The sequence below is a fragment of the Cetorhinus maximus genome, chromosome 1 (assembly GCF_964194155.1).
Source record: "Cetorhinus maximus chromosome 1, sCetMax3.hap1.1, whole genome shotgun sequence".
Lineage (NCBI taxonomy): Eukaryota > Metazoa > Chordata > Chondrichthyes > Lamniformes > Cetorhinidae > Cetorhinus > Cetorhinus maximus.
Window position 1 is genome coordinate 210,496,136 of NC_135879.1, and position 15,887 is coordinate 210,512,022.

General features: G+C 42.4%; 1 protein-coding gene across 1 annotated transcript in view; it reads right to left on the reverse strand.

The window, feature by feature from the left end:
* The window catches only part of LOC144686794 (mitogen-activated protein kinase 4-like), a 69,769-nt gene that overhangs the window by 6,665 nt on the left and 47,217 nt on the right, over positions 1-15,887 (reverse strand). Inside the window, exon 4 of the mRNA XM_078552507.1 lies at positions 6,417-6,618. Coding sequence (XP_078408633.1) covers positions 6,417-6,618 — 202 coding nt within the window. The remainder of the gene's footprint in view (positions 1-6,416; positions 6,619-15,887) is intronic.

A 15,887-nucleotide genomic window follows, 5' to 3' on the forward strand; every position in this document is an offset into this window, starting at 1 on the left:
GTCAAGCTTCTTGAGTATTGTTGGAGCTGCACTCATCCAGGCAAGTGTGGAGTATTCCATGACACACCTGACTTGTGCCTTGTAGGTGGTGGACAGGCTTTAGGGAGTCAGGAGGTAAGTTACTCGCTGCAAGATTCCTAGCCTCTGACCCGCTCTTGTAGCCACAGTATTTGTATGGCTAGTCCAGTTCATTTTCTGGTCAATGGTAACCTCTAGGATATTGATAGCAGGGATTTCAGCGATAGTAATGCCATTGAATGTCAAGGGATGATAGTTAGATTCTCTCTTGTTGGAGATGGTCATTGCCTGGCACTTGTGTGGCGCGAATCTTACTTGCCAATTGTCAATTGGATTTGTCTAGGTCTTGCTGCATATGCATATGGACTGCTGAGGAGTCGCAAATGGAGCTGAACATTGTACATCAGTGAACATCGGCACTTCTGACCTTATGACAAAAGATAGGTCATTGATGAAGCAGTTGACAATGGTTGGGTCTAGACACTACCCTGAGGAACTCCTGCAGTGATGTACTGGAACTGAAATAATTGACCTCCAACAACCACAACCATCTTCCTTTGTGCTGTGTATGACTCCAACCAGTGGAGAGTTTTCCCCCTGATTCCCATTGACTCCAATTTTGCTAGGGCTCCTTGATGCCACACTAGGTCAAATGCTGCCTTGCTGTCAAGGGCAGTTGCTCTCACCTCACCTCGGGAGTTCAGCTCTTATGTCCATGTTTGAACCATGGCTGTAATGAGGTCAGGAGTTGAGTGGCCCTGGTGGAACCCAAACTGAGTATAAGTGGGCAGGTTATTGCTAAACAAGTGCCGCTTGATAGCACTATTGATGACCCCTTCCATTACTTTACTGATGATCAAGAATAGACTGATGGGGCAGTAATTTGCTAGGTTGGATTTGTCCTGCTTCTTGTGTACAGGACATAGGTGGGAAATTTCACATTGCCAGGTGGATGCCAGTGTTGTAGCTGTACTGGAACAGCTTGGCTAGCGGCATGGCAAGTTCTGGAGCACAAGTTTTCAGAACTATTGCCAGAGTGTACAAAATTATGAGGGGAATAGATAGAGTGGACAGGATAAAATTGTTTCCCTTGGTGGAGAATTCTAGAACCAAGGGACATAGATTCAAGATAAGTGGCAGGAGGTGTAGGGGGGACATGAGGAAGAACTTTTTTACACAGAGGGTAGTGGGTGTCTGGAATTCGCTGCCCAAGTTGGTGGTAGAGGAAGAAACTTTAAACTCTTTTAAAAAGTGCCTGGATCTGCACCTAAAGTGCTGTAAGCTGCAGGGCTATGGGCTGGGTGTAGGAAGGTGGGATTAGAAAGGGCACCTGGGTGTCCTAGGGTTGGCATGGACAAGATGGGCCAAATGGCCTCTGTGCTGTAACTTTTCTATGGTTCTAATGTTGTCAGGACCCATAGCCTTTGCAGTATCCAGTGCCTTCAACCATTTCTTTATATCTCGTGGAGTGAGTCAAATCAGCTGAAGTCTGGCATCTGTGATGCTGGGGACCTCCAGAGGAGGCCAAGATGGATCATCTACTCGGCACTTCTGGATGACAATTGTTGTACACGCTTCAGCTTTATTTTTTGCACTGATGTGCTGGGCTCCCCCATCATTGAGGGTGGGGATATTTATGGATCCTCCTCCTCCAGTGAGTTGTTTAATTGTCCACCACTATTCATGACTGCATGTGGCAGGAGTTTGCAGAGTCAACAGGGCTAGGTTTGCCACTGTCATTTCCAGTGCCTAGGTTGATGGTTGGTGATTTCTCCGGTTTCATTCCTTTTTACTGACTTTTTAGCGGTTTAATACAACTGAGTGGGTTGCTAGGCCAAGTCAGAGGACATTTTAAGAGTCACATTGCTGTGGGTCTGGAGTCACATGTAGGCCAGCAGATTTCCTTCCCTAAAGGACATTAGTGAACTAGATGGGTTTTTATGACAATCAGCAATGGTTTCATGGTCATCATCAGATTGTATTTCTGAATTCAAATTTCACCATCTACCATGGTGGGATTTGAACCCAGGTCCTCAGAGCTTAGCCTGATTCTCTAGAATATTAGCCCTGTGACAATACCACTATGCCACCACCTAGTTAACATGAAACAGAGAGTAGGCCTAAATGGGTCTTTTTCTGGTTGGAAAGATGTAACAAGTGGTGTTCCATTGGGATCACTACTGGGGCCTCAACTTTTTGCAATTTACATCAACGACTTGGATGAAGGAACCAAAGGTACGGTTGCTAAATTTGCTGATGACACAAAGATATGGAGTAAAGTAAATTGTGAAGAGGACACATGGCGGCTACAAAAGGACATCGGTTAAGTGAGCGGGTAAAGATCTGGCAAATGGAATATAATGTGCACAAATGTGAACTTGTCCATTTTGGGAGGAAGAATGAAAAAGAAGCATATTATCTAAATGGTGAGAGATTGCAGAGCTCTTTGGTTCAGAGGGATCTGGGTATCCTGGTGCATGAATTACAAATGGCTAGTATATAGGTACAGAAGGTAATTAGGAAAGCTAATAGAATGTTATTGTTTATTGTGAGGGGAATTGAATAAATAAGTAGGGAGGTTATGCTTCAGTTACACAGGACACTAGTGAGACCACATCTGAAGTATTGTGTACAGTATTGATCTCCTTCTTTAAAGAAAGATGTAAGTGCGTTAGAAGCAGTTCAGAGAAAGTTTACTAGACTAATAGCAGGAATGGGTGGGTTATCTTATGAGGAATGATTGCACAGGCTAGGCTTGTATCCACTGGAATTTAGAAGAGTAAGAGGTGACTTGATTCAAACATGTAAGATCTTGAGGGGTCTTGACAGGATGGATGTGGAGAGGATGTTTCTCTTGTGGAAGAATTTAAAACTAGGGGTCACTGTTTAAAAATAAGGGGTCACCCATTTAAGACAGATAAGGAGAATTTTTTTCTCTGAGGCTAGTGGGCCTTTGGAACTCCTTGCCTCAAAAGACAGTGGAACCAACATTTTTAAGGCAGAGGTAGATAGATTCTTGATTAACAAGGGGCTAAGAGGTTATTGGGGGTAGGTGGGACGTTACAATCAGATCAGCCATGATCTTACTGAATGGTAGAGCAGGCTCAATGGGCCGAATGGCCTACTCCTACTCCTATTTATTATGATCTTATTGAACCACAGCTGACTGGCTGCCGTAACTGCAGAAACATCTTGTGCATTCACCTGTAATTTCACTCTCCAGTGGAAGGAGAAATTTTAAACATTAACAATTGCAACTCGCATGTATATATCCTTTGTCATGACACCTGTAACTGGTTTTCCCAGAGTGCCTCATTCTTCACTTCCGGTCACCATCACCTTCCTGTCACAAAACCTCTAGTTATGGATTCTCTTCTCACCCATGCACCAACACATCTGCAGTTCCCCAGGATTTGTCCTTGCTTCCCCGTTCTTCCACAAAATTCTGCCCCCTGAACAACCTATCACCTTTGTCCTTGCTGACCACCTTGCTCTTGGTCTGCAATCGCCTCCCATTCAAAATTTTCATTCTCCTCCTCCCTCTCCTCCTATAATGCCCTCCTTGAAATGCAGCTCTTTGACCAAGGTTTTGATTACCCTTTCCCATGTCGCCATCTTTGCTGCCTGTTTTTCCTTGTGCCTCTTTGAGGAGGCTCAAGATGTTTTTCTACATTAAAGGCATTACATTACTGTAAGTTATTATTGTTGCACAGTATATTATCAATGTCTTAAAATACATATGCACCCTGGAAGTTTTTAAGTTGAGCAAATTTAATTTTCCATTCTACAGCAAAATAGTATCATGAAAATATTCACCCATTTTCCAATAACTCAATATACACCAAACGTGTGTAGCAGCTAAAGAAATTGAAATTATACCTTACACTATCATCACACAAAAGCTCACACTCCCCCGTCCCAAATTTTAATTCTTTTTTTTAACTTTGAACTATTATTAAAGTACTCTGCTCTGTTTCCCTGAACAGATATGGATATTGTCTGGAGCATCCTATCCCTGGATTTGAAATGCTGCACACTCAACAAGTATTGGGTATGCCAGGGGCGAGTGACAGAAAACCAAACCAGCTACAAGAGACCTGTCTGGAGTGAAATGAATAGACCTGCTGCAAAAGGTCTAGGTGCATTAGGGGAGAAATATTATAATATTTCAGTACTTGTGATAAATATTTTTATGATATGTTTAAAATCTAACATCTGCAGGTAATCCAGTCGTGATAATTTGACTATCTGTTATCGATATTTCCCCCCCCATTTTAAGTTCTTATGATTATAACAGGTTTTGCCCCATGTAAACTCATCACTCTGACTACACAACCTGGTTACTGTGTTTCCACAAACCACTCAAAATTTGATTCTAAAAAGATTCTATTTTGCCCCATCATTTCAACAGAGAGCAAGGGAGTTACCCCCAGGGTCCTGACCAATATTTATCCCTCAATCAACATTCATTATCACATTACTGTTTGTGAGATCTTGCTGTGCGCGAATTGGCTGCCGTGTTTCATACGTTACAATAGTGACTACTTCATTGGCTATAAAATACTTTGGAATGTCCTAAGTTTGTGAAAAGAGCTAAAAGTGTCACACACAAGTACTTTGAAGTAGAGATCAGAAGTGGGAACGCCTGGATGATTTTTCTCATTCTAGGCTACAGGTGCTGAGGGCCACTGTCTAATTTTGAACAGATAGTAAGATTATGAGGAAGCACAGTATACTTTGCTCACTAGAATGATAGGCCAAGGATTTGTGTCCATGACACAATAGATAGTCAGTTTGTGATTTCTACTCTGCTGCTACATGATACTTTCCAGTAGGGAAAGGGCAGTTTCCCAAGGTCACTTGTGATGGCAGAGGTTTTTCAGCTGAAGACAGTGTGTGATACGATGGTACCATAGTGGAAAAGGAGTAAAGATACATACCAAATATTATATTATATTAAAACCTCATATCAAAATACAAAATACAAAAAAGACCCAATTGCAAAAAAAAGCAGATAAACTGCCTACTCCAGTATAAAACATTCTCTGGAATGGTTAAGGACAGCCTAATCTTAAAAATGTGGCCAGATGCTAACATGTTAACCTCCCTGGAAAGCTTGTACTGCAGCTATCAAACTATACCTATCTCTGTCTTTATTTTGCTCTGAATGTTACAATTGTTTACATTATTCCAGGTACACTATTTGTTTACACGCCCAGCAAGTCCGCTGACATAATTTTAAATATTAGCGTATAGGCGTGGTAATGTGCTTTAAAATGTTTTCATTCTAGTTTTGATTCAAATTATCCTAAAAATAAACAATTAGGCAAATATGACGATTTGCTCTATAAAACAAGGTATCTTGTGAGATAACTTATAGCAACATTGTCCTTTCAAGTGCTAATTTAGTGAACACAACTTTCATTTTAAAGTCATACTGGTTTACATTAACAACTGGTTAAGAATATCACACTGCAAATGTGGTATTTGTTTTGCATTTGTACATTTTATCTTCTGTTTCCCTAGATAGCAGACAATCTGCTCCCACTCTCTTATTAAAAAAATTTCCTTCTGTCCTGAACATAGAAAATTGATTGGCAAGTAAAGAAAACAGCTGGTCCAACAAGCCTGCCCCACAATCATGATGGCCGGAGAATCATGACTAAACACTTCCTCTCTCCCACCCCTTCTTCCTTACCTCCCCTCAGCCCCACAGCTGCCTTTAGTTGGGGTGCAGTTCTATAGGTGCAGCTAGCCTCCTGTTTTCTTGCCCAAGTGTTCATTTAGCATTTGTTAGTGGCTGTAAAGGACATGGTGGCTGGACCTGAATTTACCACTGCTTGATATGCGTACATGGAATTTCCAGCAGGAACTATTGAAGTTAGCAGTTGAATCCTGAGCTGATTCATTTATATTTTTCTTCTTACTTTGGAGGAATTTGATGCCGCTGGTTGCAACCTGTAACTCAGTATAGGCTGGGGAGTGGCGGTTGGTGCGGGGGGGAGGAGGCGGGGGATGGCAGTGGTTAATTCTGAGTCTTTCTATGATTTGTAAGGCTCAGTACAATAGTCTGATGTATCCCACTAAGACACTGGGGTAACTTTTTCCAGTACCATTATTGATCTAACTAGTAGAAGATAAGAGAAAGAAGATGAGGGCTTCCTGTCCTCCAGATTCCCTTCCTCCTATGACAGCACACTGTCATGAGTTACCAACTCCTTCAAAGTCTCAGAACTGTTGGTGCAAAATTAGAGGATTAAATGCAACATATAATTGGATTAAAGTATGTTCTGGTGTGGACAGTGGTAAACTCTATGGAAAGAATAGTCTCTTAAGTATCAGGTTCATTTCTTAGTACATATTGCAGAACATAATTCATGCTAATTATTATATAATACCTCTCCCAGTTCGACATCTGGCTCCGACTCGCTTCCATCAACAGTATATCATCTATCTCATCTTCGATCCTGAAAGGATGCTGGGATATTGGTTCATCTTGGGGGCAGGAATAAGGACTCATAAAGAGGTGTGCTAGGCCTTCTTCAGCAGTTAATCGATCCATAGAGTTAAATGTCAAAATCTTTTCCAGGAAATCAATGGCTGTGGCAAGCAGATAATATGAGTTACTTTTGCAAACGTTGTAATTGGCTGTCTCAACACAATTTCTTTCTCTTAGTTTCTACACTGATAAAAGTGACTAACTGGACTCATCTGAACTCCATGCAAGTAATGTTTACTCAGTACTTAAGTCTACATTGACTGGCTGAGTAAAAGTGCTCCAGGTTATGCTTTTGCTGCTCAGTGGAGACGCTCTGTGGTGGATTTTATGTATGGCTTGTTTCGATCTGTGTCGATCCCTGCATTATACATATGATTACTTTTTAAAGAAATAATGAATAAAGGAAAATGTAGCCTCTAGAAATAATTCACATTCATAAAGCAGCATTGGTGCCTTTAGGAAAACCAGTGAACTCTTCTAAAATGTAGTCACTGTTATTATGCAATAAAAGTGGTAGTCATTTTGCATGCAGCAAAATTTCTACCAACAGCATATTGACCAGTTAGTCTGTTTTGGCTCAGGCCAGAATACCAGGAAGCCCTGATCTTCAGTCTAGTTGAATCTTTTACACGCAACTGAACCAGCAGGAAGGGACTTAGTTTAGTGTTGCATCTGAACAGTACAGTACCACCTGCATTGAAGTGTCAACTTAGATTATATACTGAAGCACTAGAGTAGGGTGTCCATTGATCTGTGTGTCTGTGGGTGTTAAATTAGAAGTCTGTGGAGATTGTAACATTTAAGGTACAGGATGTTCCAATGCTTGTTACATTGGTTCCTTCCTAGTAACTAGGTTGGGATCCTCAGAGTGTTTTGATAGGTCACCAGATCAGTTCAAGGGTTAGTAAGCAGCTCTTTTTGAGGCAGTCAGTTTCAGGGAATCTGCCAGCCAACAACTGCCACAGAGACAGGGATAGGCAGGGGTCCCAGTTAAGGTAAAAAGTTAGAGAAAGGACTGGTGGAAGCAGACTTTAAGAGGGCCATTCGGGGAAAGGTACCCTTTTGGAGCAGTGGTGTTCTGCTTGGCATGGCCATAGATCTGAAAGTGTGTTTGTAAGCTCATGTTTGAGTGTAATTGGGAATCCAGGGAGAAGGAATCTCGGAAGGTGAGATTGAAACCCCGTGAGGAGGGTCATTGTTAAAGCTGTCCAAGTGGGAACAACTTTTGGAGAGACTTCCAAGGAGATACCTTCAAAGGTAGAGATTGGAAACTCTTCTGAGAAAGGCAAAATTTCAGTGAGATTAGTTGACTCACAGTGGGACTAACATCTGGGTGATTTGTTGAGAAATCTATGAAATCTGTTTTGGTTGCATCTGTCAATTACTCTGTAGTGTGGTGTGTCTGACCACAGTTCAAATGTTAATTAGGTTAATAAATAAAATTAGAGTAAATGGGATTGGGGGAAGTATACTAGTATGGATGGGGAATTGGTTAACAAACAGAAAGCAGAGAGTAGGATTAAACAGATCATTCTCAGGATAGCAGGCTGTTACTAGTGGGTTACCGCAAGGATCAGTGCTAGGTCCACGGCTGTTCACAATCTATATAAATGATTTGGATTTGGGAACCAATTGTAATATTTCCAATTTTGCTGATGACATCAAACTGGGTGGGAAAATAAGTTGTGAGGAGGATGCAAGGAGGCTTCAAGAGCACTTGGAGAGGCTAAGTGAATGAGCTAGAACATGGCAAATGGAATATAATATGAATAAAGGTGAAGTTATTCACTTTGGTAGAAAAAAACGGAAAGGCGGAATATTTCTTAAATTGTGAGAGGTTGGGAAGTGTTGATGTCCAAAGGGACCTGGGTGTCCTTGTTCATTAGTCACTAAAAGTTGGCATGCAGGTGCAGCAAGCGATTAGGAAAGCAAATGGCATATTGGCCTTCATCACTAGGGGATTTGAATACAGGAGTAAAGATGTCTTGCTGCAGTTGTATAGAGCCTTAGTGAGACCTCACCTAGAGTATTGTGTACAGTTTTGGTCCCCTTATCCAAGGAGAGATATACATAACAGAGGGAGTGCAATGGAGGTTCACCAGATTAATCCTTCGGATGGCAGGATTGTCTTATGAGGAGAGATTGGGGAGACTGGGCCTATATTCCCTTGAGTTTTGAAGAATGAGGGTGATCTCATTGAAACTTACAAAATTCTGATAGGGCATGACAAACTAGATGTACATGTTTCCCCTGACTGGTGAGTCTAAAACCAGGGGACACAATCTCAGGATAAGGGGTAGACCATTTAAGACTGAGGTGAGGAGGAGTATCTTTACTCAGATTGGTGAATCTTTGGAATTCTCTACCCCAGAGGGCTGTGGAAGCTCAATCGTTGAGCATGTTCAAAACATAAATCGATACATTTCTGGAGACTAATGATATCAAGGGATATGGAGATAGCGCAGGAAAGTGGCATTGAGGTAGATGATCGGCCATGATCTAATTGAATGGCAGAACAGGCTCAATGGGCTGAATGGTCTAATCCTGTTCCTTTGTTTATAATGCACATGTATCTCATACTAGCCTGGAATGTTCGAGTATAAGATACATATTGTAAATTGTTTTATCTTTCTGAACTTGTATAGTAAAGTTTGTTTTGGTTTGTCCAAAACCTGTGAAATCTTGTGGCTTTACCCCAAAAGCAGGTGTCTTGAATCTCAAACTTTATCAACGTTAAACAAAATGTTTTTGGTCTCTAAACAGATCTCCCCCCGCCAACCCCCCGCCCCAATGTCCTGGGGTCTGACCAAGGATTGTAACAAGGGCTTGAACAAATGTTCTTCTAATTTAGAGGCAAAACCTACCATGGAGCTAGGTTGACAGTGTGCACGTTCATACAGACCAGCTTTTATGAGGGAAGGGGTGATTGGGAATTTAAAACCAAATGAGTGGTGAAATATTGTAAATCTAGAAAGTTGCAAAGGGGAGGGGGAAAGGAAAAAGATTAAGGCATTAAAAATGTTTGGCCTGTGGCGCTGTCCTCTGCAGTCCATCTTTATGCTACTGCTTTTTCCTGGCTTCATCATCCGAAGGCACAGTATTAATTTTCACATGTATGCTCACAACACCCAGTTCTGCCTTACCACCACCACCTCGCTCAACTCCTTCACTGTTGCCAGGCTGCTTACCTGACATCCAGTATTGGATGAGCGGAAATTTTCTCCAATTAAATATTGGGAAGACTGAAGCCATTGTTTTTGGTCCCTGCTCTAAACTCTGTTCCCTAGCTACTGCCTCTCCCTGGCAACAGTCTGAGATTAAGCCAGTCTGTTTGCAACCTCAGTGAGACATTTGATCATGAGATGAACTTCCAACCTCATATTTGTGCCATCGCTAAAACCACCTATTTCCACCTCAGTAACATCATTCGACTTTGCCCCTGTCTCAACTTATCTGCTGCTGAATCCCTCATCAAAGCCTTTGTTACCTGATTATTCCGAGCACTTCTGCTTGGTATCCCACATTCTATCCTCCACACACGAGGTCATCCAAACTGCTGCTGTCTGTGTTTTAACTCGCAACAAGTCTCGTTTGCCTATTAGTCCTGTGCTCACAGATTGGCTCCTGGTCAAGCAATGTCTTGATTCTCATTTAAAATTCTTTCCTTGTTTTCAAGTCCCTCGGTGGCCTTGCCCCTCCCTATCTCTGTAATCTCCTCCAACCCCACAACCCTCCAAGATACCTGTGCAACTCTAATTCTGGCCTCTTCTGGATTCTCAATCATAATTGCTCCACCATTAGTGGTTGTGCCTTCAGTTGTCTATGCCCCAAGCTCTGGAACACCCTCTCTGAACCTCTATGCCTCTCTATCTCGCTTTCCTCCTTTAAGACACTCTGAAAACCTTCTTCTTTGAATGAGCTTTTTGTCGTCTGATCTAATATTTTCTTATGTGACTCAGTGTCATACTTTGTTTTATAATACTCCTGGGAAGCATCTTAATTGAGACATTTCATTATGTTAAAGGCGCTATATAAATATAAGCCGTTGTTGTTATGGAATCACAGAATGTTGTAGCAATAGGTCACTCAGCCCATCAATTTGACACAAGCCATTTTGTTGAATACCACTCTTCTCTCACTTCCCATATACCTTTCAAGCAACTACCTGATTTCCTTTCTAAAGTATTTAGCAACTCCTTGGAGCAGTGAAAGTTGTACACACCCTCTGCGAAAAGAATGTTTTTCTAATCTTCTCTTTTTTTCTTTTTGTCTTCTCTTCATTTAAAATTTGTGCTCCGAGGTAATATCTTACTAATATAATTAGTGTACTGTATCATCATTTATTTTAAAATGACCCTTCATAATCTTGAAAACCTCTCAAACTTCTGAGCTCTGTGACAAATATCTAGGTCATGGTTCATGTTCATATTTTAAAGGTAATGTTTAGTTCTGGGAAGATTGTTGTACGAACATATGAACAAGAAGCAGCAGTAGGCCATTTGGCCCCTCAAGCCTGCTCCACCATTTAATAAGATCATGGCTGTTCCTATAGTAACCTCAAATCTGCATCCCGCCTACCCCCGATAACCTATCACCCCCTTGCTTACCAACGATCTATCCACTTTCCCTTAAAAATATTCAAAGACTCTGCTTCCACCACCTTTTCAGGAAGAAAGTTCCAAAGAACTCATGACCCTGAGAAAGAAAAATTCGCCTCATCTCCATTTTAAATGGGCGACCCTTATACAGTGACCCTAGTTCTAGATTCTCCCACAAGAGTAAACATCCTCTCCAAATCCACCCTGTCAAGTCCCCTCAGGAACTTATATGTTTCAATCAAGTCACTTCTTACTCTTCTAAACTCCAGTGGGTACAAGCCTAGACTTTCCAACCTTTCCTCATAAGCAACCCACCCATTCTAGATATTAATTTGGTAAACCTCTGAACTGCTTCCAATGCATTTACATCCTTCCTTAAATAAGATGACCAATACTGTACACAGTACTTCAAATGTGGTCTCACTAGTGCTCTGTATAACTGAAGCATAACCTCCCTACTTTTGTATTCAATCCCCCTCCCAATAAATGATAACATTCTATGAGCATTCTTAATTACTTGCTGTACTTTGTGAAGGTAAGAAGGTAACTAAAATGCTGGGCTTTAGAGATTGCCAAAACATCTAAAAGAAAATGGCAGTTCAGAAGGTTTACCCATGTTGTTTAATAGAGTCAGGAAAGAAGAGATGGAGCCATAAAACAGCAGGTGAGCTTACTTAGCTGAAATTGTAAAGGAGGGATAACGGGCTTGTAGGTCAGTTTGAGGATAGACCAGAGCAGGCTATGTCATCATGGAGATGGGTGGAGCTTAAGAAGGTTCTCTGATTTCAATTTATCTGAGTGTTCACAACAGGGGAAGAGATTCAGACCAAAAAGATGCTGCTGTCAGCAGGCTCCAGGCAGTTAGGGTTCAGAAAAGCCCAGGGAGCCATTTATAGCTCGGTGTAGCCAGGAGACTGGAGTTCGGAGAAACCCAGGGCAGTGCCAGCTTAGTGAAGCTAGCAGTCTGCAAAAGAGTAGCAAGTGTGCCAAAAATTAGAGGTGGGAGTGCAGCTTTGTGAATCCCGTGGAACGTAGTCTCAGGAGCAGATTGAGTCATCAGGAGGTGAGCAGTCGTTGAGGCAGTCCGAATCGGAGGGGCTTTTGAGGGAATTCAGAGGCTAGATCTTCAAAAGTGAGGAGTTGAAATCCCTCGTGAGGGAATCAGAGTTTTAACGTGATTTTGTAACTCCCTGTGGTCACTGATGGCTGGGTGGGTTGCGGAGAAATCGTTGGAATCTGTCTTGTTAGCATCTGCCTTTTTATGCGCAGTGTGCTGTGTTTGACCACAATTTGCCTGTTAATTCATATTTACCTCATGTTAATTCTGAACGTTAGAGTATAAGATAGATATTGTAGATTGTTTACTTTGCTGGACTTTTTATAGTAAAGTTTATTATGTTTATTATGTTTGATATAAAATTGTGGAATCTTCTGGCTTTATTCCCTTAGTAAATACCTGGGATTACAACTTCATGTAGTTTAAACAAAAAGTTACTGGAATCGAACAGGATGACAACAGCTCCAATCTTAAAAGAAGACTGAATTTCTCAACTCCCTCTTCATAACTGACCCCTCATTTCTGCTAATATCATAGTGAATCTACACTGCATCTTTTCAATTGTTTTTAATATTCTTCTGAAAACAAGTAATTAATATTCAAGAATGACAGCAATAGATTTTTGGGAACGAAAGTAATCAAGGGCTATGGGGATAGGGAGGGTAAATGGAGTTGAGGTGTTGAGGTTGAGGATCAGCCATGGTTTTATTTAATTGTGAAACAAGCCCAAAGGGTCATGTAGTCTACTCCTGCTCCTATTCCTTCTTGTGTTCTAACCCAACAGCAGCCTGATTAAGTTCCCTTTCAACATCACTCCTTTGCTTTTGTGCTCCCTGCTTGTAAATGCAAAACCACAAATTCCAGTGCCTTTTGTATGTCCTTTGAACTTGTGCTGGCACCTTTAATGACTGGTATATCTGTTCATATTAACAGTTTCTCCTTCCCTGCTTGCATGGTCAACTCCAGCGTATCTCTATCCTGCATAGATAGTCCTCCTATTCTCCACTCCATCTGTGCAGCTTTCAGTCACTATACTTTGGAACCTCCCTCTTGCCACCTCCCTCCGTTCAGGAAATCTTCTCTTCCACCTTGCCTTTAACGCTCCCCCTCACCTTTTTCTCCCTCCTTCTGTATTTTCCCTTCTTAATGTTAAGATGTATGTGAGGTACACTTTAGGATTACAAGTTGTTATTCTTGACACTGCTGTCAGGTCACATTAAACATATCTATTCAAATGGAAACGCACAGAATCACACAGTGCAGAAGAGGCCCTTTGGCCCATCGAGTCTGCACCGACACGTGAGAAACACCTGACTTACCTACCTAGTCCCATTTACCAGCAATTGGCCCATAGCCTTGAATGTTATGACGTGCCAAGTGCTCATCCAGGTACTTTTTAAAGGATGTGAGGCAACCCGCCTCCACCACTCTGCCAGGCAGTGCATTCCAGACTGTCACCACCCTCTGGGTAAAAACGTTTTTCCTCACATCCCCCCTAAACCTCCTGCCCCTCACCTTGAACTTATGTCCCTTTGTGACTGACCCTTCAACTAAGGGGAACAGCTGCTCCCTATCCACCCTGTCCATGCCCCTCATAATCTTGTACACCTCAATCAGGTCGCCACTTAGTCTTCTCTGCTCCAACGAAAACAACCCAAGTCTATCCAACCTCTCTTCATAACTTAAATGTTTCATCCCAGGCAACATCCTGGTGAATCTCCTCTGCACCCCCTCCAGTGCAATCGCATCCTTCCTATAATGCGGCGACATGAACTGCACACAGTACGCCAGCTGTGGTCTCACCAAGGTTCTATACAACTCCAACATGACCTCCCTACTTTTGTAATCTATGCCTCGATTGATAAAGGCAAGTGTCCCATTTGCCTTTTTCACCACCCCACTAACATGCCCCTCCGCCTTCAGAAATCTATGGACACACACGCCAAGGTCCCTTTGTTCCTCAGAACTTCCTAGTGTCATGCCGTTCATTGAATACTTCCTTGTCAAATTACTCCTTCCAAAGTGTATCACCTCACACTTTTCAGGGTTAAATTCCATCTGCCACTTATCTGCCCATTTGACCATCCCATCTATATTTTCCTGTAGCCCAAGACACTCAACCTCATTGTTAACCACCTGGCCAATCTTTGTGTCATCCGCAAATTTACTAATCCTACCTCCCACATAGTCATCTATGTCACTTATATAAATGACAAATAATAGGGGACCGAGCACAGATCCCTGTGGTACGCCACTGGACACTGGCTTCCAGTCACTAACTCGTTCTTTTTATTTATTTTTCTCGCTTTCCTTGCTATGGATCAGCACAAGGTCATACAGTCCTAGAGTCACAGAGGTCTACAGCCCCGAAAAAGGCCCTTCGGCCCATCGAGTCTGCGCCGGTCAAACAAGTACCTAACTATTTTAATCCTATTTTCTAGCACTAGGCCCATAGCCTTGTATGCCATGGCATCACAAGTGCACATCCAAATACTTCTTAAATGTTTTGAGGGTTTCTGCCTCTACCACCCTTTCAAGCAGTGAGTTCCAGATTCCCACCACCCTCTGGGTGAAAAAATTCTTCCTCACATCCCCTCTAAACCTCCTGCCCCTTACCTTAAATCTATGCCCCCTGGTTATTGATCCCACCACCAAGGGGAAAAGTTCCTTCCTGTCTGCCCTATCTATGCCCCTCATAATTTTATCCACCTCAATCATGTCCCCCCTCAATCTCCTCTGCTCTACGAGAAATAACCCCAGTCTATCCAATCTCTCCTCATAATTAAAACTCTCCAGTCCAGGCAACATCCTGGTAAATCTCCTCTGCACCCTCTCTAGTGCAATCACATCCTTCCTTTAATGCGGATTCCAGAACTGCACGCAATACTCTAGCTGTGGCCTAACCAGCGTTTTATACAGTTCCAGCTCTTATATTCTCTGCCTTGGCTAATAAAGGGAAGTATCCCATATGCCTTCTTAAACACCTTATCTACCTGTCCCGCTACCTTAAGGGGCCAGTGGACATTCACACCAAGGTCCCTCTTATCCTCCGTCCTTCCCAGGGTCCTACCATTCATCGTGTATTCCCATGCCTTGTTTACCTGCCCAAGTGCATCACCTCACACTTATCTGGATTAAATTCCATTTGCCACTGATCAGCCCATCTGACCAGCCCGTCAATATCCTCCTGTAATCTAAGGTTATCTTTCTCACTATTTACCACCCCACCAATTTTCATGTCATCCGTGAACTTACTGATCAACTCCGCTGCATTCAAGTCTAAATCATTTATATATACCACAAACAGCAAGGGACCCAACACTGATCCCTGTGGAACCCCACTGGACACAGGCATCCAGTCACAAAAACACCCTCAACCATCACCCTCTGCTTCCTGCCAGTCAGCCAATTCTGGATCCAATTTGCTAAATTGCCTTGGATCCCATGGGCTCTTACCTTCGTTATCAGTCTCCCATGCGTGACCTTATCAAAAGCCTTGCCGAAGTCCAAGTAGACTACGTCAAATGCATTGCCCTTGTCTACACACCTGGTCACCTCTTCGAAAAATTCAATCAAATTGGTCAGACATAACCTCCCCTTAACTAAACCATGCTGACTGTCCTTGATTAATCCCCGCCTCTCCAAGTGTAGATTAATTCTGTCCCTCAGAATTGCTTCCAATAGTTTCCCCACCAGACTGACTGGCCTATAGTTC